The sequence below is a fragment of the Sturnus vulgaris genome, chromosome 23, assembly GCF_052056855.1.
Source record: "Sturnus vulgaris isolate bStuVul1 chromosome 23, bStuVul1.hap1, whole genome shotgun sequence".
Taxonomy (NCBI): domain Eukaryota; kingdom Metazoa; phylum Chordata; class Aves; order Passeriformes; family Sturnidae; genus Sturnus; species Sturnus vulgaris.
The window spans coordinates 6,607,706-6,630,664 of NC_142265.1; the positions used below are offsets into that span (position 1 = coordinate 6,607,706).

The 22,959-nt window shown below is 46.6% G+C and overlaps 1 protein-coding gene across 4 annotated transcripts in view; it reads right to left on the reverse strand.

Moving 5' to 3' along the window:
- Nucleotides 1-256: 256 nt before the first annotated feature.
- ARHGEF12 (Rho guanine nucleotide exchange factor 12) overlaps nt 257-22,959 on the reverse strand; it is a 73,388-nt gene continuing 50,685 nt past the window's right edge. For all 4 annotated transcript variants that reach the window (XM_088178015.1, XM_088178014.1, XM_014890448.2 and 1 more), the window contains 22 exons: nt 22,347-22,461; nt 21,566-21,671; nt 20,783-20,995; nt 20,285-20,414; nt 19,931-19,966; nt 19,190-19,344; nt 18,464-18,610; nt 17,683-17,768; nt 16,798-16,923; nt 15,345-15,459; nt 14,411-14,511; nt 14,228-14,305; nt 12,960-13,035; nt 12,399-12,566; nt 11,812-11,899; nt 10,981-11,070; nt 10,761-10,837; nt 10,184-10,411; nt 7,921-8,361; nt 5,995-6,314; nt 4,996-5,068; nt 257-4,133 (listed from right to left, as the gene is read on the reverse strand). In XM_088178015.1, the coding sequence (XP_088034141.1) occupies nt 4,123-4,133; nt 4,996-5,068; nt 5,995-6,314; nt 7,921-8,361; nt 10,184-10,411; nt 10,761-10,837; nt 10,981-11,070; nt 11,812-11,899; nt 12,399-12,566; nt 12,960-13,035; nt 14,228-14,305; nt 14,411-14,511; nt 15,345-15,459; nt 16,798-16,923; nt 17,683-17,768; nt 18,464-18,610; nt 19,190-19,344; nt 19,931-19,966; nt 20,285-20,414; nt 20,783-20,995; nt 21,566-21,671; nt 22,347-22,461 (2,980 nt within the window). In that variant the 3' untranslated portion in view covers nt 257-4,122. The remainder of the gene's footprint in view (nt 4,134-4,995; nt 5,069-5,994; nt 6,315-7,920; nt 8,362-10,183; nt 10,412-10,760; nt 10,838-10,980; nt 11,071-11,811; nt 11,900-12,398; nt 12,567-12,959; nt 13,036-14,227; nt 14,306-14,410; nt 14,512-15,344; nt 15,460-16,797; nt 16,924-17,682; nt 17,769-18,463; nt 18,611-19,189; nt 19,345-19,930; nt 19,967-20,284; nt 20,415-20,782; nt 20,996-21,565; nt 21,672-22,346; nt 22,462-22,959) is intronic.

A 22,959-nucleotide genomic window follows, 5' to 3' on the forward strand; every position in this document is an offset into this window, starting at 1 on the left:
CAGGGAATGTCCTGAAGGATCAGCTCAGATTGGGCAGAGTGGGAGATTTCTTTTCCTGGAGCTGGTGCTCTGTCAATTAATTAATTAATTAATAATTCATGAACTCTGAGCAGCAAAAAAATACAAACAAGGTGCTTCAATCTCTGCAAAAAATTCATCATCCCCTAAGGAAAATTTCCTTTGCCATCATTTGTCCATCAAACACTCCAGGCAATTACAGCCAAAGCACCCCAAAAAATCCACCAGACAAAGCTCATTTTCCTTTAAGCTTATTTAATGATATTTGAAACGCTTAAATTTTCTATTTCCCAGGTCCTGAAAACAGATTTCTCTTTTTTTTTTTTTTTTTTTTTTAAGTGACCGATATTTAATTCCAGAAACATACAACCCGATCAGCTAAGTCATAAAAGAGCTATTTTACAAACATACATCTGGATAATTAGAACAATAAAGTCTTTTTAGACATTCAAACATGATCAGTAAAAATACAGGATTATTAATAAAGATTTTTGTGTATTTTTTTTTTTTAAAGAATACTTCCAGATTTTTTTTTTTTTTCTTCTCTTTAAAGTAAATCTCTGTTAAGAGTACATGATTGTATGTTGTACAAAGAAAATAAAAATATTCTAGTATGAAGAGAGCTCCACAAGACTTAATTCAAAATAAAACAGCAGTGTTTTGGCTGCAGTATCCCTTTTGCAGTACATCTGCTTGTCAGTTGGCACCTTTGGGGATGGGGAGGGAATCCAGGGATTTCTTTGGGGGACAGGGAGAAAATACTGGATACAGGAGAGTGAAATCTTAACAGCAGGGAGATTAAATCAGAATATCCAATTTTAGAAGACTGGAACAGGGCGAGTGCTGTGGGAGGTTTGCACTGCTCGTCCTGCTGACCCCACCTCCCTCCACACCGGGGCTGCTCAGGAATCTTCTGCAGGAGAAGGGAATTCCCATCCCAGAAAAATCCCATCTGAGCTTTTGGTTTGTCCACCAGGAGAAGGGAAAGGTTCTTAAATCCCATCCTTGTCCCCAAAATAAGAAATCTTTGTTCTTCTATTAGGGGAAAGGGGAAAAAAAAAAATATTTTTGGGATGAGGTGCTGGGACAAAAAAATTCCAGAGAAGTGGTTGGATAAGAGAATGCCCGACCCACCACCAATCAGGGGTAAATTAAAATGAAAATTTCATTCTGAAATAAGGGGAATCTTATGGCTTAAAGGAGGAAAAAAAAAACCAAAACCTGTGGGAATCCTGAATAGTGCATTTGAGCTGCAGCTCCTTCCTCCAGCCCGAGGTGTGTGGTGCAGCAGATGTGCCAGGGAGGAAAAAGGAATTTCCTGTCCCTCCAGGTGAAGGGATCCCTGAGCCACCATCACTTCCCTGCTGCTGAGGCTGGTCCAGAGCTGAAAGCACAGCCAGGACAGAGCCCAGAGCAGGATTTTTGTCACCCATAAAACTGGGCTCACACCAGCTGGGCTCCTCCAGCATTCCTGAATTCCTGTGCCCTGCCAGCTGCTCCTCTGCCACCCTCAGCCTGGCACAGGGGGGGATTCTCCCTTCACCCACCCCAAAAGTGACAGGGACACAGCTGCCCCTCACCCCTGTGGGTCACCCCAAGGCAGAATCGAGGGATTTGGGCTAAAATCCACTCCAGCAGGCAAAAATGTCAACTCACACACACGGGGCAGTGCCAGCTTTTCATCAGAGGGGAAACCAGGAACCACCACAGACCTTGGAATTCTGGCAACCTCGAGAGACCCACTGAGGATTTTACCTTCAACCATGAGCAAAGAGCAGAAAACACCCAGGCCTCCCCAAACCCCAGATCTGCTGCTCTTCCAGAAACACCCAGGCCTCCCCAAACCCCTCCCCTGCTGCTCTTCCAGCACATTCTTCCAAAGGCAGACTGAGCTCCCTCTGTGCTGGAATTCAGGGATGATTTCCTGTCAACCATGGGAGTCTCTGGGAAGCTTTTACCCTGCTGAGGTCACAGCAACTGCTCCTGTTTTGGGACTGGGAGGAGGAAAAAGGGGTCCAGGTCTGGCTGTTGGCCAGTTCTCTTCCTGGCAGCATCCATGGCAGCATTCCAGGCTGGGGGTGGTTCTCAGAGGAAATTTGGATGTTTATAACCCAGGGAATTGTGGGGTTGAGGTGAGGAAGGGAGAGCCCATCCTTGAGTTAATACTGACAATAATTCCACACAGCAGGACAGGCCTTGGTGCATCCCAAAAAAAAACCCAGGGAGCTCCTGGCAGCTCTGGCTGGTGCTGGCAGTGGTGATGCTCTTAAAACAACAGGAATTCCTCCTGGCTCCTGGAAAGGCTCCTGGCTCCAACTCCCACACCAAAATCACCTCTGCTCCCTCTCCTGTCACCTGAACTCATCCCCCACAGGTTTCTGGGGGAGGAAACACGAGCTGGGATTTTTGTGACAAGGGACAGAGGTGATTTAAAGGAAAACATTTGGTTTAGAGGAGCAGGAGGATCCCGGTGCTGAGCAAAGGCAGGTCGGTCTCACTATCCACGGGATGTGCAGGATGCTCAGTTTGGCTTCCTCAGAGAGCTTAAAACTCGAGAAGAGAGTGTGTCCCTCACACTGCTCCCAGGAACAGCCCAGCCCAGTGACACTGGGGACAGCCTGAACCACCCTGTGCCAAGCAGGACAGCAAAAATTCATCATCACCCTCATCTGGTACACAAAAAACCCAGAAAAACAAGGAGGTGCCTAAAGCCCAGGGCAGGGCAGTGCAGGGATGCAGAACTCCTTGCTGTCAGATCCACCTCGTGTGAAATCCAGCATGGAGAGGGTGGATAATGAATGGAAATGGGCTCAGGGCAGAGGCTGTGCCCTGTGTTACCCCAATTCTCATCCTGGCAGCAATTCCAGCAGCAAACCCCAGCAGCACAGGCTGAGCAAGTGCCCAGGAGCTGCTTCAGCCCCGTTTGGGTGAGAACACATTGGCACGAATGATTTAAAAAAAAAAAAAAAAAAAAAAAAGGAAAAATTCAACAAAAAAAAAAAAAACAACAAAAAAAAAAAAAAACAACCAACCCCACCCCAAAAAAACCAACCCCAAACCCTGCCCCAAGCCCTCAGCAAGACATACTTCAGGTACTAAAACTTACTGGCCCTATAATCAGCAGTACCTGTGGCTAACTCCATGGCAGCCCTTTTTCATTCAGTAGTGAATCAGGGGCAGAGCTGCCCCACATCTTTGAAACACTTCTGGGTTTGCATTTTTTCTCTTTTTTTCTTTTTTTTTTTTTTTTGATCCAGAGAAGAGTTACAAAAGTGCTGCAGGTCCAAGTATTTTTATCACTTTACAAAGGAGACAATGATCAAAGCCAACAAAGTCAAGGAAAAAAAAAAACAAAATTCAACCTCTTTCTCCTCTCCCAGCAAAGGAATGGGAAAGGGGAAAAGGAAAATTTGCCCATCTCAAGTGCCTGGCTGTTTAGTGCATGGAAAATTCCTGTTGCACACGTGGTGACATGAGCAATTCCCATGCAGTTGGTTGGATACAGACAAATTCCAGCCATAAATTCCATCCTAACACCTTCATGAGTAGCTCTTGGTAGTCTGAGTGCCAGCAGGGAGTGCAGAGTCCAGTCCAGTGAGGAAACACCTGCACTCAGGTCCCCCCTGTCCCCTCACCAGGCAGGGTGGGCCACATGCAGGGGGCCAGAACTGTCACTACCCAAAAACAGAACAAAAAAAAAAAAAAAAAAAAGGCAGATTAAAAAATTAAAATGTGCTTTTGATACACGGAATGAAGTCAAATAAATACATTGATTTTTTTTTTCTTTTAAATGTCTAAATACATTTTTTTTTATATCCTACACCCAAAGCTCTGTACATTTGGTTTGGTTTTTTTTTTTTTTTTTCCTCTTCTGAAAAAAAAAAAAATAATTTCTGGTAGCAAGGAGAGGAGCAGAATAGAATAGACTCCCTCACTGACAAGATAGTGCAGATGCCCCACAGGAAAAGCACCCCATGCCCACTTTGCTAGAGAATGGTTCCTGTTTGGATGCTCCAAACCCTCGTCCCAGAGTCCACAGGGGAGACAGCGGGTGCTGAGTCCTGATTCTCTACATCCAATCTTCAGCCACTCCTGGAAACACGACTAGCTTTTGTCTGAAGGAGGAGAGAAAAAAAAAAAAAAGGGAAAAAGATGAGTGTGGGGCATTTCTGAGCACTCCTCCAGGCAGAGCTGTGCAGGGAGAGCTTCACTCCCATTCCACCTCCACACCTTTGTCAGCTCAGCAATTCCACCTGCAGGGCCCCAGGGCCATCCCAGGGAGAGCAGAGGCAGGCTCAGCATCTCAGGGGGATCCCTGGGGGATTCCCATCACTCTGCAGGAGAAGCTTCCCCCTGGGATGAAGGTGTGGGGCAGCTGGAACCAACTCATTTCCAGTAAAAATCCCAGCCTGCTCACCAATTCCACCTTCCTGCTTGCCAGGTTTTTTCAGCCCACTCATATTTCATTAAAAATGAGTAGAAATCTTTTCTGGCCAGTTGGATCCCTGATGCCTTAGGATTTTAGCTTTTCTATTTTTCATCCATTTGTAACCCTGCAGTTCTTTAGTGCAGAACTCTAAACTCCATCTCCAGTGTGAGCTGCTGCTCTCCCATTTGGGGCACACACAACAATTCCTCTCCAGGCCTGGCAATCAAGGACACCTCACTGCCTCAGGCCTGAGAGATGGAAACAAAAGGGAGTTGGGGGCAGCAAACTTGGGGTAAATGACTTCATTACCTGGAGCTGGAATTGGAAGATGAACCCCCAAAATGCAAATGGCCCAAACTTATCAAAGTGTGCAAACCCGTGACCCATTGTCCATTTTGGTTTGTCTGCCCTAAATGTACCTGAAGGCCCTTCAATAAACAGAACTGCTTTTATTCTCTTAATTTTGTCTGGTTTTAGGTAAGCCCCAAAAGGCATCATCTCAAAAACTGGGATTTTGTGCTCTGGGTTTGATTCTGGGGTGCTCCTACCTGAGTGCTCTCCTGTGGAGGCTGAGCCAGCCAGCCCCTGGCGTCGCAGAACGCTGTAATCCTCCTCAACCTCCTGCAAAACAACAACCACAGCCCCAAAACTCAACTGCCTCTCCATTTACCAAGCAAACAAAGAGGGGTTCAAACAGGAAAAGAGAAGTTTCACTGCTGCAAACATCCAGGTTGGAGTGAGCTCCCTCGACTCCTTCATCAGCAGCTTGATTTGCATTCAATATTCTGATTTCAGTGAAATTAAAAGCTGGCTACTGGATGTTTCAAACATCAAACCTTCTATAGTTATTCCATAAAGAGAATCCCCATCCCAGGCAAAAATAATTTGGAATATATAGAACCTGAAAAGCTCATTATTGGTCTGATATCCTTGGTGCAACTCAGCATCTTCATCTGACACCAAGAGCAGCAGCACACGAGAGATTTCACAGAATCCCCAAGGCTGGAAAAGATCTTTGAGACCTTTGAGTCCAACCTAAGTCCCAAAATCACCTTGTCACCAAGTGCCACATCCAGTCTGTCCTTGAACACCTCCAGGGATGGGCACTCCAACCCTCCCACCTCTCTGTGAAGAACCTCTCCCTAATCTTTTTCAGGAATTCACATTCCTCAGGCCAGTGTCTTGTTGAAAATTCCCTTTTTACAGGCTTGTCCTATCACTCCGAAATTTCTCCAGATCAAAATCAAAGCAATGAAGAGCCCTCCACTCCAGCAGAAATATTGGCCTGTCGTGATCCACAACTCAATGCAAACAAAACAGCAAAAAACCCAAAAATTCTGCTTTGGGAAGGCTTCCAGGAGTAAGAGGCAGAGATAAAAGAGAAACGTGCCTGTGATCTTGCCCATCAAAATTGTTTTAAAGCTTTTTTTTTCACACCCAAAACTTCACAGGTATAGAAACGGTCGAACGCTCAGGTGACGATCAAACCTTCTACGTGCAGTAACAATAAAACAACAATAAAAACAACAACAACAAAAGCAACACACCTTTAGCTTTTCCAGGGCATCCTGGATGTTGTGGATGTACTGCATGAGCTGCACTCGGATCTGCAGAGGCAGCTGGGGGCTGCCCAGGAAGGGACAGGGCTCCTCCAGCCCCGGCCAGCGTGAGCCCAGCAGCTCCTCGGGGAACGGGGAGCTGTCCCCGTCCGAGCGGGTGTCCCTTGGGGACAGGGGCTGCTGCTGCTGCTGGGGACAGTCCAGGGGGGGTCTGCTGTGGGAGGTGCACTGCAGGACCAGGGCTGACACCTCCTCGTCCGTGGAGCTCTCCTGAACTGTTCCGTATCCGTCAAGGATCAAATAATTTCCTGCGGAGACAACGGGGTTTGACTCGAGCATCCCCAAAAAGCTTCAGGGCTGGGGGGTTTGACCCAACCATCCCCAAAAAGCTTCAGGGCTGGGGGGTTTGATCCGACCATCCCCAAAAAGCTTCAGGGCTGGGGGGGTTTGATCCAACCATCCCCAAAAAGCTTCAGGGCTGGGGGGTTTGACCCGACCATCCCAAAAAAGCTTCAGGGCTGGGGGGTTTGATCCAACCATCCCCAAAAAGCTTCAGGGCTGGGGGGTTTGACTCGAGAATCCCCAAAAAGCTTCAGGGCTGAGGGAGGGGTGTTTGAGCAAATTTTTAGAGACAGAAGTGGGGATGTCCCACAACCCAGCACCTGAGAAAACCCATTTGTGAAAACTCCAAAGATTAGTGGTGGTATCAGACTCAGCTGGTTCTGAATAGGCTCAGAGATCAGGGATGGTTTTTACCCTGCACATTAAAATAAACCTCATAATTAAATGGACAGGACTTGGACTCAGTGATCCTTCTGGCTCCTCTCCAGCTCAGGATATTCTGTGAGCTCATCACCTCCCTTCCTGTTTACCCAAAATCTGTTTCTATGATAATATCTGAAAATCCTGCTCTTGCACTAATGGCACCTGACAAATCCAGATGCTGGATTCCCAAACTCCACTCCCCAGCCTTGGCACTGAGGATGCTTTTAGATGGGTGAGGTTTAAAACAGAACTTGCTGATATGTTAAAAATAATTCCAGCCAGAAAATGCTTTCACAACCTGCACCCAGCAATAGGAGGTTATTTAATGAATTTCTCTGGAATACTACAGCAAAGCCAGCCCAGAGGACTCAGAACTGACTGAAAACAGATCAATCTCATTTTGATGTCCTCATACAGTTAAAAAAGTAAACAGTGGAAGAGGTGACAAATAAATTAGATGCTTCAAGTTGTTGGCTCAGTTTTAATAATTTAATATGTCTCAGCGAAAAAAATTATTTGCAATATATAATTGGAAAGCAGCATCGGGGCAGTCACAAATTGGCTTATGCACGTGGATATAATCCAATTTTTACATAAGAGAATATTTATGGATAAGAGACTTCTGTGGGGCTGTTAGTGTTGAATTCACCTGGTAGCAGCTGCTTCTACTACAAAATGAGATAAACCCCAGCTTCTGTGCTGAGTTTGGTGTGCTCAGATAGCTGTCAAATAGTCCCTGTGCAAAATAACACTAAAAATAATAAAATCATAAACTTTTAAGAGGTTCAGAGTGTGGTAAGGTTACAGGAAACTATTACAGTGTAAAATTAATGTCTTCAGTTTCTTTCCTGAAGCTTGCTCAGGAAAAGGGCTTTAAAAAGTGCTTTGTCTGCAGGGAAAACCTTTTGTCCCTATGGGCAGTAAAGAGATAAAATGGTGCAGGACAGGCACAATGGAGGGCTTGGCTTGTGCCTGGTGCCTCTGCAATTCCAGTGTGGCACAGGCTGCGTCCCCCATAGCATTTCACCAAGAATTAACCACGAAGAATTCACCAGGCCTGAGTTTGCACGGGGCTAAAACGACCTGCTGAGAGCTGGGAGCTGAGCTGAAGGTCAAGTGCAAAGCGGAGCCGGCCCCGAGCGATCTCACCTGAGATCCGAATTTGCACCTCCTCGTCGTCCTTGCCGTGCAGCAGCTCGCTCTCGCCGGCGTTCTCGTCGCTGTGAGCCTCCCGAGCATCGAAGAAATGCTCCCCGCTCTCGTCGGCCCCCAGCCCCTCCAGCTCCGAGCTGGAGCCCTCCACGTTCATGCTGTCCATGGGCAACCCGGCCCTGGCAGCGGGCTCGGTGCCCGGCGTGGCGTCCCCCGGGCACTGCAGTCCGTGCCCAGCCGCGGGCTCCGCGGCTCTGCCAAGGCTCCTGTGGTGGCCGCGATGCTGCAGTTTGTTGTCACAGGGCTGCAGCTCCGGGCCACTCTCTGTCTGGGCTTCCTGGGACACGGTTCTGAAGCGGGGCGAGCGCTGTCTGTCCTCCAGGGTCGCCTTGTCAGCCACGCCGAGCTGCTGCACCAAGAGCTGCCGCAGCAGCCCCACTGCAAGGACAGGCAAAAATTCCAGCATGGGATGGGCAGGACCTGCACTCAGTGACGCTTCTGGCTCCTCACAAGCTCAGGATATTGTGTGAGGTCATCACTTCCCTTCCTGCTCGCCCAAAATCTCTGTTTCTGTGAGAATATCTGAAAATCCTGCTCTTGCACTAATGGCACCTGACAAATGCAGGCAACGCTCAGAGGGCACAGAAGGGATTAAAGCAGACACAAAGGTCACCCTCTGACAGAGGTGTGACTCCTCTCCTTGCTCTTGGTGGGAAAAACAGGGATAAAAATAAATGTATTAAAGGCTCCAGCCTCACTCCCCTGTTTCACCTTACAATATGTCAGGACATGTTGCATCTCCTTGCAGAAAAGCAAAGAAATTGTCTCCAGAAATTACCCTGAGTGCCTGGGTTTCACCCTGCAAAGGAGCTGTGGTTATAGCAGGGGATTCCCACCTCAAGGAAATTGGGAATATTCCACTCAGGTTTGAAATGACAGAGCAAAAAAAAAAAAAAAAAAAAGAAGAAAAAAAATCTAAGAAACGTTTTCCCTAAAATTCGATGCAAATTTATGCCTGGTTGAACTTCAACCCACATTCCTTTAGTTCCCAAATTATCCCAACCAAACACTTCATAATAGGGACATATTGTTCCAAACAAAAACGTGCTGCTGTCAAGAGGCTCAGATTGTTCCTCCTCACCACAAAATGCTCTTGCAACACCCAAAAAAAGCTGTGATGTCACACAGCAGAGCTGTCACTCAGCTCAGCCTCTTGTCACAATGTTGGAGAGCTGCTCTTTTAACTCCCAACACTCAGGAGAGGCTGTAGGGTCACTAAAACTGTCCTTACACACCCCCAGACCAAGATTATTTTAGCTGTGGTCTCTTAAAACAAGTCCCAAAAATATCTGTCCAATATCCAGAACTAGAAAAGAACTTTAAATCCTCTAAAGAAGGAGAATAAATGGATTTAAAGATCTGAGAACTCTGAAACTGCAGAGAACTGTCCTTGCTTGGACAGAGAGATGGAAGAGGCAACTGGGGCCAAGGATGTGAGAGTTCTGCATTTTGGTAAAAGCAAATATTCCACAGACTCTTCCCTCCAAGTACAAGTGAGGGACTTTGTGTCCCTTCCAGAGCTGCCAAGGAGAGATCTGTGGATTAATTAATTAATTCATTCAAATTTTAGGGAGTTCTATTTAGGAGTTGCAGTGCCAGAGCTGATCCAGCAGGTTGCAGAGCCCTGCATTCCTCCTTCGAAAGGAGAGCAGAGGAAGTGATTAAAAACTTTAAAAACAATTTCAAACAGTGACCTGTCCATCAGGAAAACTTCTCAACACACACAAGTGTTGATCTAATTAGACCCAACCACCCCTCAGGCACTCAGGAAATCTGAGCCTGGGCTTTGGATATAAGTGAACTTAACAATAAAAAAAAAGGAAAATTGTATTCTGCAACACAAGCAACATCTCCAGTTCTGCTCCAGTGCTGTGGAAGCAAGTGCAGGGCTGACTGCCTTGTCTTTAAAAACTGCTGACCAGCAATTTGCACTAAGCTCTGCAACAGAATTTTGCCATCAAAGCACTCCATGGATGGTAAAAATTTGTTATCACCCTCCTTTGATACATAAAACCCAGAAAACCAAGGAGATGCCTAAAGCCCAGACAAGGGGCAGTGCATGGATCCAGAACTCGCTGCCAGATCCATCCTGTGTGAAACGGGCACAGGGGGAGTGGACAATGAATGGAAATGAGTTGTTGGAACAAATCCCACCCCAAATCCCACCCTAAATGCCACCCCAGGGGCACGGGGTACTCACAGTTCCTCAGGGCATCCTGTGCCCACTGCCCCTCTGGCACCGAGGCTGAGCTGCTGGCTGGGTGCTCATAGCAGGCAGAGGAGTCCTTCAGTGCCAGCTCTGCCTGCTGCACCTTCTCAAACTGCCCCTCAGCCCCCAGCAGCCCTTCCACCTTGGCCTTTTCTGACATGATGGGTGAAGAGGACTGAGGGTTCAGTATTAAGGGAGACTCCAGGCCCAAGTCTTTATCTAGAAGGCAGAAAACAAAAATTCAGGTGAAGCGACGATGATAAAACTGCAGAAAATTCCACCCTGGAAACGCTAAAAAATTCTTGAGTGTGGCTTTGGTAAAAGGGCAGTTCTTTCCAGGGTTAAAAAATGACTCTCCCAGCAGTTTATGAATCAGATGGAAATAGTAAAAGACGAATTTCCAAGAAGTTCAGCACCACTTCTCTGAATGACTTGTAAAGAAACCATTCCTTCCCAGGAAAAAATCTCCAAGCAGCCCTAGGATCCCCAACCCCAGGAATATGGCTGGGCACATCTGCACCTTGTGGAGCAAATCTCCAGCTCCCAGCTCCCTCAATCCCTGTTTCACCTGGACTTTGCAGGCTGCTGGCAGGAATGTCATGCTGCTCTTTGAGCTTCTGCTGCTCCTCTTCTTCACGCTCCTCTCTGCAGGGAGGGAAGAACAAACACATCCTTTCAGTCACGTTGATCTGCAGGAGGATCCATGCTTTGGAGGGCACGTTTTGAGCAGGAAAAGGGGTGCTGGAGAAAAAAAAGCAGCTTTTCTCCTTCCTGCAGCTTTGACTTACTCGCCAGGGCCTGACTGAGGCAGTGGGATCACTCTCCTGCTGCTCCCCATCTTCACAGTTCCTGCCATCTGAGCTATAAGGTCCTGCCAGCTGCAGCAGAAACACCAAATAAAACCATGCAGAAGTGAAACAGAATTTCTCTGTTTAATCCTCTTAAATCCAGTTGATACTATTATTGTGTTTTTGGGTTTGTTTTTTTTTTAAAAGTTCTGTTACATTCAGTCCCCCCAGGAACACCCTGGAATCAGCACAGCACAAAGCTCAGCTCACCTGGATCTCTTCAGCAGAGAGAAATGACAGACAGGACCTTATCACTTGTCAGATCAACCAGTTAATTGATATATAAATACATTAAAATGCATTATTTCACACATCACTGGAGTGTAATACATGCAACAACAGTCATGTGTCCCACAAACACATCTCTCCCTTTGTATTCTTCAGGAGAAAAGAGTTTCTCCCAATAAAGCTTTTAGCCATGGAATCCAGTTCCTGCACTGGGGTGTTTATGACGCCAGAATGTAAATCTGCAAAGATCTCTGGTGCTGCATGAAGATGCAAGGATGATTTCTGTGTCTGATCTAGCAGTCAGGCCAAAGAAATCAGAATTTTTAAGGGTAAATAAAAGCATTTTGGAGGTCAGGAAAGGGTCTGGAGTGAGCCAGTTGGGAGGGACTACCCGTGGATGCTTCCTGCAGAGACCACCAGGTTTCCAGCTAAGTTTGGAGAAGGAAGTCAGGGAATTCATGGGGTAAAAAAAAAAACAAAAAAACCTGCTGTCTCTCAGGTCCAACAACCCCAGCAGCAGCAGGGACTGGCCCCAGGACTTACACATTCTTCTCAGAGACTGTCTGTGCCACCAGCTCGTAGATGTGAGCCCCCGTTGCTGACATGGAGATGACGAAGAAAGCTTTGTTATCTGCACCAACACAGGGAAGGGAGCACTGAAACAGCTGCCAAAGGTCCCACAGAGCCTCCCAAAAAACTCCTACAGTGAGCCATAACCCCAGCCCAAAGCAAGGAGAAAGTCCATGAGAGAACTCTCTAATGCTGATACAGACACACTGACCTTGTCCTATCAAAGAAATGTGCCCTCAAAGGAAAAAACCCATCTCAATCCATTTTGAAAAAGCTCCATTTCTCCTCTTTTCCCTGCTAATACTTTCCAGAGTGCTTTTTCTCTAACACAATCAGAGTACTTTCATTTAGAAGTCTATTTAAAACTCAAGCAATGCCTATTACTGATGCAAAGAAGTTAAACAGCTCATCCATACTAAGCACAATGTTGGACAACCAAGAATTAAGCCCACACAGTTTCCCATGTTCTACTCTGCAAATCTACACAAAATCATCTTCCTCAACTGAGCTAATCTTTATTTTTGGCTTCTCTTTTTGCTTTCTCAGTGGGCTGCACTGACCTGTGGCCACCTGGCGAACCAGCACAGTGTTGAGTTTGATGATGGGGCTGAAGGTGTGTTTGCTGTCAGCTGTGGACGCCAGGATCTTGCTGTGGCACTTCAGCACCAGTTTGTCATCTTGTTTCTGCAGCAGCACCAGGATGTCCTCCAGCAGCAGGGTGTACAGATCTGCCCAGAGTGCAGAAAAGCCCAGAACGAGTTAAAAGATTCCCATCAGAAAGCAGAAAGCTGCATTTCTGATTACTCATGCAGAGGCAGCAATCAGTGCTGTGCCATCCCAGGCAAAGCTTGCAAATCTTCCCCGTGAAAACTCCAGCAGAAAGCTACAGATGGAGTTGGATCAGCTCAGGACTGACTGCTGTGTCCCTGCGTGGCCCTAATGATGCTCCAGCACATTTCAGAATTGACAAGAATAATTTAATCAGCTCGGAGAAGCACACAGGCATTATTAGAGGTGGCAGTAAGAAGCATAATTGGGGAGCTGCAGCAGAGCTTTTCCCTCCTCTTCCTCCCAGCAAACTCACCCAGAGGCAGGGCAGTGAGGGGGTGGCCCAGACTCACCGATGGTTTTGTCACGATTCACTTTCCAGGTCAGGGGCCCTTCATGGAGCATTTTTCTTTTTGTTAGATCCAGGTTCTGTCACCAGGGGAGAGAAAAAATATATAAATTTCTACAGAAGCAAGTCATGATAAAACACAGGGATGCCAAAGGGACTCCAGTTTAAAGTTAAACACTAAACCCAGGCTGGGAAAAGAAACAGAGCAGGGAACCCAAAATCTTGCAGAGATGCTGCTTATCACATTTCCACTGCTCTTTTCCACATGCCAAGTGCCACAGGGTGGGGAATTCTCCCACCAAGTCAAGCTCCTGAGGCATCAGGATGTCACCTGTTTGCTAGCAGGAGTTTTTCCAATAGCCCATATTCAGTTCCAGCATCACAGCTGATTAATGCTGCAGCACTCGATTTGCAAGTCAAGTGTGCCTACAAATTATTTACAAATCATCCCAATGATCTGACAGGACTTGTAATGTCAATGGATTCTTCAGGCACTTCAGTGCTTGTGACATTTAGATCTGCAGGCAAGCAGAAGTGACAATTTTCACAATTCATCCCTTCCAAGTCTCAGAGTCTACAATCAGTGACAGCGAGATTTTGTAGCTGCCAGGAAGTTCTTCCTTTCCTCACTGAAAGCTTGCAGGTTTATTTGGGGCAGGAAAAATGGCACAGTTTTATAGAATATATATATTTTATTTTTTTTTATTCACACTGACTTTGAGGGAGATGGGGAAGCAACCAGCAGGTAACCAGCTTCCAACAGAACTGCAGGGATTTACAGGAGCCAGGAAACAGAATATTTTTAATACTGGACTTCAGGCTTTACTTGGCTGTGTGGATCTCCCACGTTTTTGTACAAGCTCTCCTTTTAAAGCCAATTCCACTGTTACACATCAGGGCTCTCCAAGGCCTCCCCAGTTCCAACAGCATCACTAAGACATGCACTCACATGAGATAAATATCCACAATAATCTCATTACCCATCAGATATCTCTTCTGGGATACAGTGCTTGAGCTTGCAGCCCATAAAGGTTTGTTGCACAGAGCTGACAAGCTTCATCAGCACCACGATGTGCAGAACTGGGCTGTTAGAGCCACGGAAATCTTCAGGAAGGTGGCAAAACTCACATTTCTGAGACTAATTGCTTTGATTTTCACACAGAAATATTTATCTCCAAAGACCACTTGACCGTGCATCACAAGAAGCAGCAAGTGAAGGACAGGGCTGTAAACTCAATTCACACAGGGCTGGTTTTTAATGGTGTCACTCACCCTGAACTCATCCATCATGGGATCCTCTGACTGCTTCAGGTAGGAGAGGTCGAGCCGCCGCTGATAATCCTCCAAATGCTGCAGGAAATGCAAGCACGTGATCACTTGGAGCAGCAGAACTGCCGCAGGTTTGCAGCTTTCACTGCTGCCCCCAGCCCTGCATGCTCACTCTGCCCCTCCCACCTGCTTGTTCTCTGACTCTTTCACAGCCTGGTTCACGTGGTTGAGGATCTGGCGACAGTGATCTGCTGCTTTCTTGACTTTCTCCTTCTCCTCGGGCAGCTCTGCAAGAATAAAACCAAGTGGGACCAAAGGTGTGACCTGTCAGCCCTCCACTCCTGCTTGCTGACCTCACATCAGACAAAGAGGAGTTAAACTCACAGAGAAGTCCATCAACTAAAGCACTGCTCTGCAAAAGTGATAAAAATGAGATTTGTGACAGGAGAGAATTCATCGTGACCTGCAGATCGTTACACACAATCCAACTGTTACTCTCCCTTTTTGAGGGCCTTGTGACAACTATTCACAATAATCTGAGAAACTTCAAATCCTTACTAAGAGTACAGGCACAGGTGAACCCATCAATCCTCACCAGCACCAGCAGCCACACTGAGAATTCAGTTAACAGGAACATAAACCAGTACATCAAAGATAATGGAGTATCACATGCTTTCCTAATTAGGATTAGAGGGAACTTGTAGCTGCAGTCTATTTTTATGAGTAATGAAATTACTCTGCAGCAGGTATCAGATAGTAAAGCTGGGAAGGCATTTTGTGCTATTATTTATCACATTTTTACCTGTTGTGCTGAAAGTATCTTGCAGTGTAACACTTCCTAATTAAACCCACCCTCTGCAAGAGCATGAGGACACTCTGTGCTGCTTTAGAGGTTTGACAGATTCACTTATTTCACACTGAATTTCCTTTTTATTTTCCCAAGGAGGAACAAACACTGGATTTTTATTTTTATTATTATTTTTACACCTCCTGTGCAGAAGGCAGCAGTGAGGTCGCAAAGAAAACAGAGAGAGACAGGTAAAATCAAAGTGTTATTTAACAGATTTAGCTAAAAAACCCTGCTGAGGTGGGTGCCCAAACCCCAGAGGAAAGGCTTTACCTGTGTATTTAGCAATGTTATCCAGCAGAAGGGGGTATTTAGTCAACCTCTGCATCTCTGTGGGGATGATATCCTTGAGCTGCAGCCTCCGGCACAGGGGATTGCTCTCAGCATCCTAAATTTCAACACCACAATATCTGCATTTGTCATTTTTATTAAGGCCATAATTACCTGAATGCACAACATCTATTCATCACTTAAACATCTATTACTTCACTTTCCAGTAATTAAATACAAGACAAGAGATGCCAAGATCTATCACCCAGACAACACATCCCCTCTCCATCTGCAATTACCCAGAGGAAAAAGCTCATCACAGCAGCAGTGCCTTCCTCCCCTCATTACTCCCCATGGGCACGGGCCCATCCCCAATCAATCTCAGTCAGCAGCACCCAGGGAAAGCATCACTTTGGGTTTTCACACCGCAGCAAAACACGGGACATTTGTCAAGATAATCTCCCCTTGTTCTCGCAGAGCCCCTCCCAGCCGGTGCTAATGGAGATAATGTTCTCCTGCAAATGCCACATGGAGCCAAACCCCACTCCTGGCAGGCACAGCAGCTGTGCAGCATCTGTCTCCTGCCCCTGGCACTCTGAGCACTCTGCCCCACACATTTTGGCATCCTCGGGCAGCAGCCACCTCCAGAGTGGTGGCATCTCGTGCCTGGGACACCGTGTGCTGCCCTGCATTCCATCAGGACACTCTGTGCTCCCCACAGCTGAGGGCTCCTCCCTCCAGAAACCACCAGGAGAGATAAAGACAGGGCTGGAAATGATCCCCAGATGGAGGCAGCATTAGGCACGATGTCATTAATTAGTATCAATAATTATCAGAACTTTATCTAGGATATCACTGGGCTGTGCTGAGGCAACCTCAAACCATGGTGGAGAAAACTCAGAGCTTAGGGGAAAAAACTCAGAGCCTGGTGGAGAACACTCAAAGAGCCTAGGGGAGAAAACTCAAAGAGCTTAGGGGAGAAAACTCAAAGAGTCTGGGGGACAAAACTCAAAGAGTCTGGGGGAGAAAACTCAAAGAGTCTGGGGGAGAAAACTCAAAGAGTCTGGGGGAGAAAACTCAGAGTCTGGGGGAGAAAACTCAAAGAGCCTAGGGGAAAAGACTCAAAGAGCTTAGGGGAGAAAACTCGAAGAGTCTGGGGGACAAAACTCGAAGAGTCTGGGGGAGAAAACTCAAAGAGTCTGGGGGGAAAAACTCAAAAGCCTGGGGGAAAAAAATCTCAAAGAGCCTAGGGGAAAAGACTCAAAGAGCTTAGGGGAGAAAACTCAAAGAGCCTGGTGGACAAAACTCAAAGAGTCTGGTGGAGAAAACTCAGAGAGTCTGGGGGAGAAAACTCAGAGTTTGGGGGAGAAAACTCAGAGTTTGGGGGAGAAAACTCAGAGTTTGGGGGAGAAAACTCAAAGCCTGGTGAAAACCTCAGAGCCTGTGGCAAACTCACCTGCACGAAGGTCTGGAAGCGCGAGTCCTTCTTCTGACGGGACTTGATGACCTCGAGAGCAAAGGGCTGGTTGCTGCAGAAGGTGGCAGTGGCAAGTTTCAGCTTCTCCTCTGCTGCTCCACTAAACTGTGCCAGGAAACCAAAAAAGCCAAGTTTAGACAGGCTGGAGCTCAGCACGAGGCACCCGGGACTGGGCTCACCAGGGAATTATTGACAAAAACGAGGAGTCATTTCTGCCCTGGTTTAAGCCTTTGTCTTCCCAGAGGAGACCTTTGCATCTCCAACTCTTCAGTTCTCCTGAATCCACCCCTCCCACATCACAGAATCCCAGACTGGTTTGGGTTGAAAGGGATTTTAAAGCTCATTCCCATCATAGGCCTTGTACTGTCCCAAAACATCCCTGAACACTTCCAGGGATGGGGCAGCCAAATCTTCCCATCAGGATCTCAAAAGTGAAGCCTGCAGCAGCACTATAAACTCCACATTTATACATTCTAAGATTAGAAATCAGTATTTTTAACCATCTTTTAACTGCACCAGAGGCAACACCAAGCTCACATTTCAGTGTTACTGAAATAAATCGTGCCACTACATTTCTCAAAATCCCACTCTCACCTTTATGTACCCAAAAGTACCTTTCTATTCCACCCACACATCCCAAGGAAATTATTCCTGTGCCTTAAATGACTCCTCTCTCCAGTCAGATGAAAATCCTCTGAGTTCTTCTTGCTTTCTTTCCCCTCTCCTCCTCCAGCTTTGTTTTGGCTCCAGAACTCCCAGCCCTTCAGCTCCCATTGCTGGGAATTACCTCCTCCAACCTCTGCCTCTATTGGTCATTCTATGACACATTATTTTCAAATATAAGAAATATTTAAAGAATTTTACCCAGGAGAGCAAATCTTCCCCAATTTGGCCAATGACAGAAGTCTCGTTCCTTTTTCGGACAGATTTCATCTGATCGTTCAGTGCAACTTAAGAACAAGGAAAAAAAAGCAGATTTTATTAATAGTGGTCAAATTGCTGCCTTAATTTTCAGCATTTAACATAAAAGCTATTCTAGGAGATTAGATTTGAAATCATTTTAATTAGCTAATAAATAATATCCTGCAACTTCATAAATTTAGACTATCTAATAAAATGTGATGCAACTCCTTTGCATTCATATCTCACCTGTCTTCAAATGACCCCTGAGAACCATTCCAAACTTATCTTTTTAGAGCCTCAATATAATTTTTCTATAAACAGGAATAATGCAGAAGCCATAAAACCACACAGCTGATTATTCAATGGCTGAAATTCCTGTTGTGAGCAGTCCTTTCCCTAAACAAGGAGGAAGAGCCACCCTTAGAAACAAGCAGGCATCAATCTTTATAAACCTGTTTTCTGCTCTCTTCAGGAACAGTTGTGCCATCTCAAATGCTGGCACATAAATCTCATTACTCCTTTTATCAGCATGAATCAACACAGAGAAGGAAAAGGAGCACTGGACACATGATTCCTTATCAAAATATCTTTGTGAATCAGAAATGGAACAAGGCTGAGCAAAAGCAGACCCAGGGCAGCGCCCTGAGGAATTCTGCTTTATCTCAACATCGTGCTCCAGGGTCCCTTTGCTTCAATTTTTCAGCCACTGGAAGCCAGAATTCCAGAGTCCAGCTGCTCCTACCATGCAGCCCAAGGATATCCTCCAGGTTGGAGAAGATTTTCCTCTTGTCACTGGAGCTGAGGATGCCCTCCCTGGTGACCCTCTGGTAGAAGACGTTGTGCAGGACCTTCAGCGTGCGCACGTGGGCTCGCTCCGTGTAGAAGAGCTCTGGGGAGACAGGCAAAGCACCATGGCAACTGAGGGGCCAGAGGTGAGCTCAGAACGGGTCCCTCAGCAGCATCTCCCTCCCTGGTCCATATTCCAGCCTCTGCTGCAATTCCATGTTTCAATTGTTTGTAAAATTCCATCGTTTACCCCAAACCAACGGCGAGCTCTGAGCTCACAAATCCACGCAGAGACTTCTGCAGGAGCTGCAGCTCAAATCTGCTCAAGTTTGGGAGTTGCATTTCCACCACCTGCTTTCCAAAAAAACCCAAGCTTTTCTTGTTTTCTTTTACAGAACATATTATAAACGGGCCTTTCAGTGCCTTAATGTTGTTTAATAATCACTTGGTATTGCTTGTTTCTCCTCTAAGGACTGGAGCAATCTCACCTCAGGTTATTTCCCAGGAACAAGCACGGGTTTCACACCTAAGAACTCTTCAAACCAAAAGTTCTACAATTCTCCAGCCACTACTTCACAAAACCAGTGAAGAAAAACCTAATTGTAAATTTTAAGAATTTCAAAGCTCCAGGGGAAGGTTTCAACTCTGAGCTTGGCCAGGTAAGAGAGAACCTCCATCTCACCATTTATCACTTCTTGACGCTTGATTTCGTAGGGTTTGAGCCCCATGAGCACCTCCCTGCTCACGAGCTGCTGCCAGTTGGGAGGGTCCATGTCCATGTCAAAGTCATAGAGCTCATCCTCACTCTGCACATCTGCAAAGCCAACACTGTCCATCCTGATGGGAGGAGAGAAAATGTGAGCTAATTCCCATTTCAAGGAAAAGCTGAGTACATAAATCAGCTTTATGAATACACTGTCCCTGCCAGCTGGAGCCTGTTTGATCCTGAACCTCTGGGCACATTCACTAATTTTGCCCTTTACAGAGGGACTGCCTGTTCTGAGAGTGTTTTCATAATCCTCCTTTTAATGACACAGATCAAACCATTTGCAGTGAGGTATCAAGGCAGTGAAAAGGGCAGGTTACAGTTTCTTGCCTCTGTTTATCTGCAGGTACAGAACCAACAGCAACACAGGTTGAAAAGGAAAACAGGGATATCTGTAACTCCCTAACCCAACTCCCATCCATTCGAATCAGTGGATACAGCAATCCACTCACAGATCAAAGGGGTTTTTCTGCATATAACTCACTCCACCTGCCCCCCAAATGGCTGCCAGAGTCTGATTTCATGTGTTCTTAAAGAAAAAAGATCATGCAGACAACTGTGCTGGCTCAGAACAATGAGCACTGCTGCATTCTGCTTTATAACCTCTTGAAATCCAAACACATTCAGTCAAGTTCAAACATTTCTAAGCACACTCACTTGCGAAAAGGCTTTGGTGTTCCCATGTCAACCATCCTGCAAGGAAGGAAGGAAATGGTTAGAGAAGCTTGTCCCTGATTTTGTCCCTGCTCAGACACTCAGCACAACTTCAGAACGCTGGTCTGAGCTCCAGCAGAGCATTCTGTCCCCTCTCCTGACAGTTTTCCATCACAGCACAGATCAAAGTTTCCTAATTCTACCAACAATATTTAACACAAACATCACTATAATTTTATGTACTAAATCCCAACAGCCACTCTCACACTGACAAACGATTCTCTACAAAGATCTTTTCCAACCCATTCCAAGACTTCCTGACTCTCTCTCAAGGCTCCCTCAAGCACCCAGAGTTACCTCTCTGACTCTCCCTCCTCCTCCTGCAGGTTTTCCAAGGGAGAAGGGAACTCAAAGGTGGTGTTGGGTGTGCGGGGGGTGCCATCCATGGAGTCACTGGCAGGTGGGGCTTCCCCAGGCTGCTTCAAACCTGGACACAGGATAAATGGGAAAGGTGAGGAACCAGATCAGAGGACATGAGAGAACTGCAGAGTCTCTCGATTCCAGCTTCAAAGCTGAAGGAACTTGATTCCCAGGCTGGTAAGAAGAAATCTCAAAAAGCTTCAGGTGACACCTGCTGGGTCTTTCCTGTTGGATGATCCAATGCCACCGTGGCAGAACCCACTAACAACCACTGCTGCTCGTGGCAACATTCCCTAATTGAGGAAAGCTCATTAAGGTGAGCAAGAGCAGCTCTAATGACATCAAAGCATTTCCTAATTGGCCCAGCTCGTTGCATCAGTGCTCTGCACATCCTGTTCACAGCACGACCTTGAACCACTCCTGGTGCCACCCTACCTGTGTCACTGTCCTTGCTGCCCTCTGGAGAGGCAAAGGGCCCCATGGCCAGGGGGGACATGGGGTTGGCAGGGGGGTAAGGGGCATCTGTGCCATCGCTGCAGGAGCCACTCTGCCGCATCTTGCTGGACTCGGGGGGCTCTGGGCTCACAGAGGAGGCTGTGGGCGAGTGCTTGGGGTGCCTGGGCTTCTGCATCTCCATGGCCCTGCCAACTGAACACAGGCAATCATCACGCTGCTGGAATGGCTTCTGCAGTGCTGAGAGAAGCAGCATTGCAGAGGTTTGTGCGTCTTCAAAACCAGATTTCAACAACAGGAAGTTTAGAATCACTCAATCCTGCTGAAAATCAATCATTCAATCCTGCCCCAAAGTGCCTCAATCCCAGCACAAAATTCCATTCCCTAGCCCCTCAGGGTGAGACAGGGGTGGAAGGGAATTGGGAGAAGTGAGGTCCAAATTCTCCCAAGGGAATTGGGAAAAGTGGAGTCCAAATCCTCCCACGGGAACTGGGAGAAGTGAGGTGCAAATTCTCCCAAGGGAATTAGGAGGACTGGAGTCCAAATTCTCCCAATGGAACTGGGAGAAGTGAGGTGCAAATTCTCCCAAAGGAACTGGGAGAAGTGGGATCCAAGTTCAGAGGACTGGGACTGGGTAAAGCAGGATGGGTGGGATGAGGTTTAGGAAGGGGGGATGGGGGAAACAGGCTTTCCTGGCAGGAATTAGGGATTGCTAAAGGCAGCAGGGATTTTCTGTGCCTTTCAGGGTTTCCTGGGCTGACATACTTGCACTGCTGTCGTGTCGGCTTGGCCTCCTGGGGGGCCCCAGAATGTTGGGGAAGCCTCTCCTCTTCCCTTTCTCCTCTCCTTCTTTCTCTTTCTTGATGCTTTGCTGCAGGTAAAGAAAAGCAAAAACTCATCACTCACTGCTTCCAATCCAGCTGTTTACTGAGATTTTAATAAATTCCTTTAAGCTGCAGAAGGGAGAGGACACAAACTGTTTCACCTTTCCAGAGTTGGTGCAGAGCTGCTTGAAACTCTCTTAATATTTCAAAAGAAGCCGAAATGCTGATGAAAATAAGTAGCTACTGTGACCAGATACACCCCCATGCTGTGGGAGACAAGGGATCACACCCACAGGGATGAAGTTTTGGTGGAAATATTCATTATATAACTGGAAAAGTGGGGGTGGCAGGGAGAAGAGCTCTCCTGCATCACAAACCAGGAGGGTTTGGGCAAATTTCTCCAGAAAGAACTGAAGTAAACAAGGCAACAGCTTTAATGAGACCCTCCTGTGTTTCAAAGTTGTGTTCTATGAAACATTCCTCCCCCAGAGTTTTAATAATTGTGAAAAACAAGGTGAATTCAGGGGTAGAGATAAAGGAAATTATTCCAATTATTTCCAAATCTCGCATCTGCCAACAGATGCAGAACCTAATTTCAGCTCTTAGGTTTGCCTGTGCAGCTCAGCAATCCCAGATCCTCTTGGAACAGTGGAAAACCACCAGGATTTTTGATCTTTTCCTGCAAAACTGGGGGTTTGAATTGCACACAAATGCAGCAGTACCTTGATCTTTGGCAGGAAACCAATCCTGCCCCTCTTCTGCTCCAGGTTCCGAGGCTCCTTGACTTTGACTCCCAGGTGCTTCATGTAGGTGAGGATCACATATTGCATGGTGGAGCTGCCAAACCCAGCAAAACCACGGAGGTTTAACAGAAATATATCGGGGAAATACACTGAGTCAATAAAATTAAGGTCAAGTGTCCAGGTTCTATTGAGAAATTCATTTTGAAATTAAAGTAAGCGAGGAAATGAACGGAAATGAATTCCTACAGATATTGAGAAGGCTCAGCCAACATCAGAATTTATCCTTTTGTAAATTATGGAGTGAATAAAGATGGAATATATGGATGGGGAGGCCCTGGCCCAAGCTGTGGCTGCCCCTGGATCCCTGGAAATGCCCAAGGCCAGGCTGGATGGGGCTTGGAGCAGCCTGGGATAGTGGAAGGTGTCCCTGCCTGTGACAGGAGCTGGAATTAAATCATCTTTAAGGTCCCTTCCAACCCAAATCATTCCATAACAAAAGGCACAGAAGCCCAGGAGGTGAAAATACAATTTTTAGAATTACACAGAAGGTCCTAAAATTCTACACTAAAGCCATATTGGATGTCACATTATA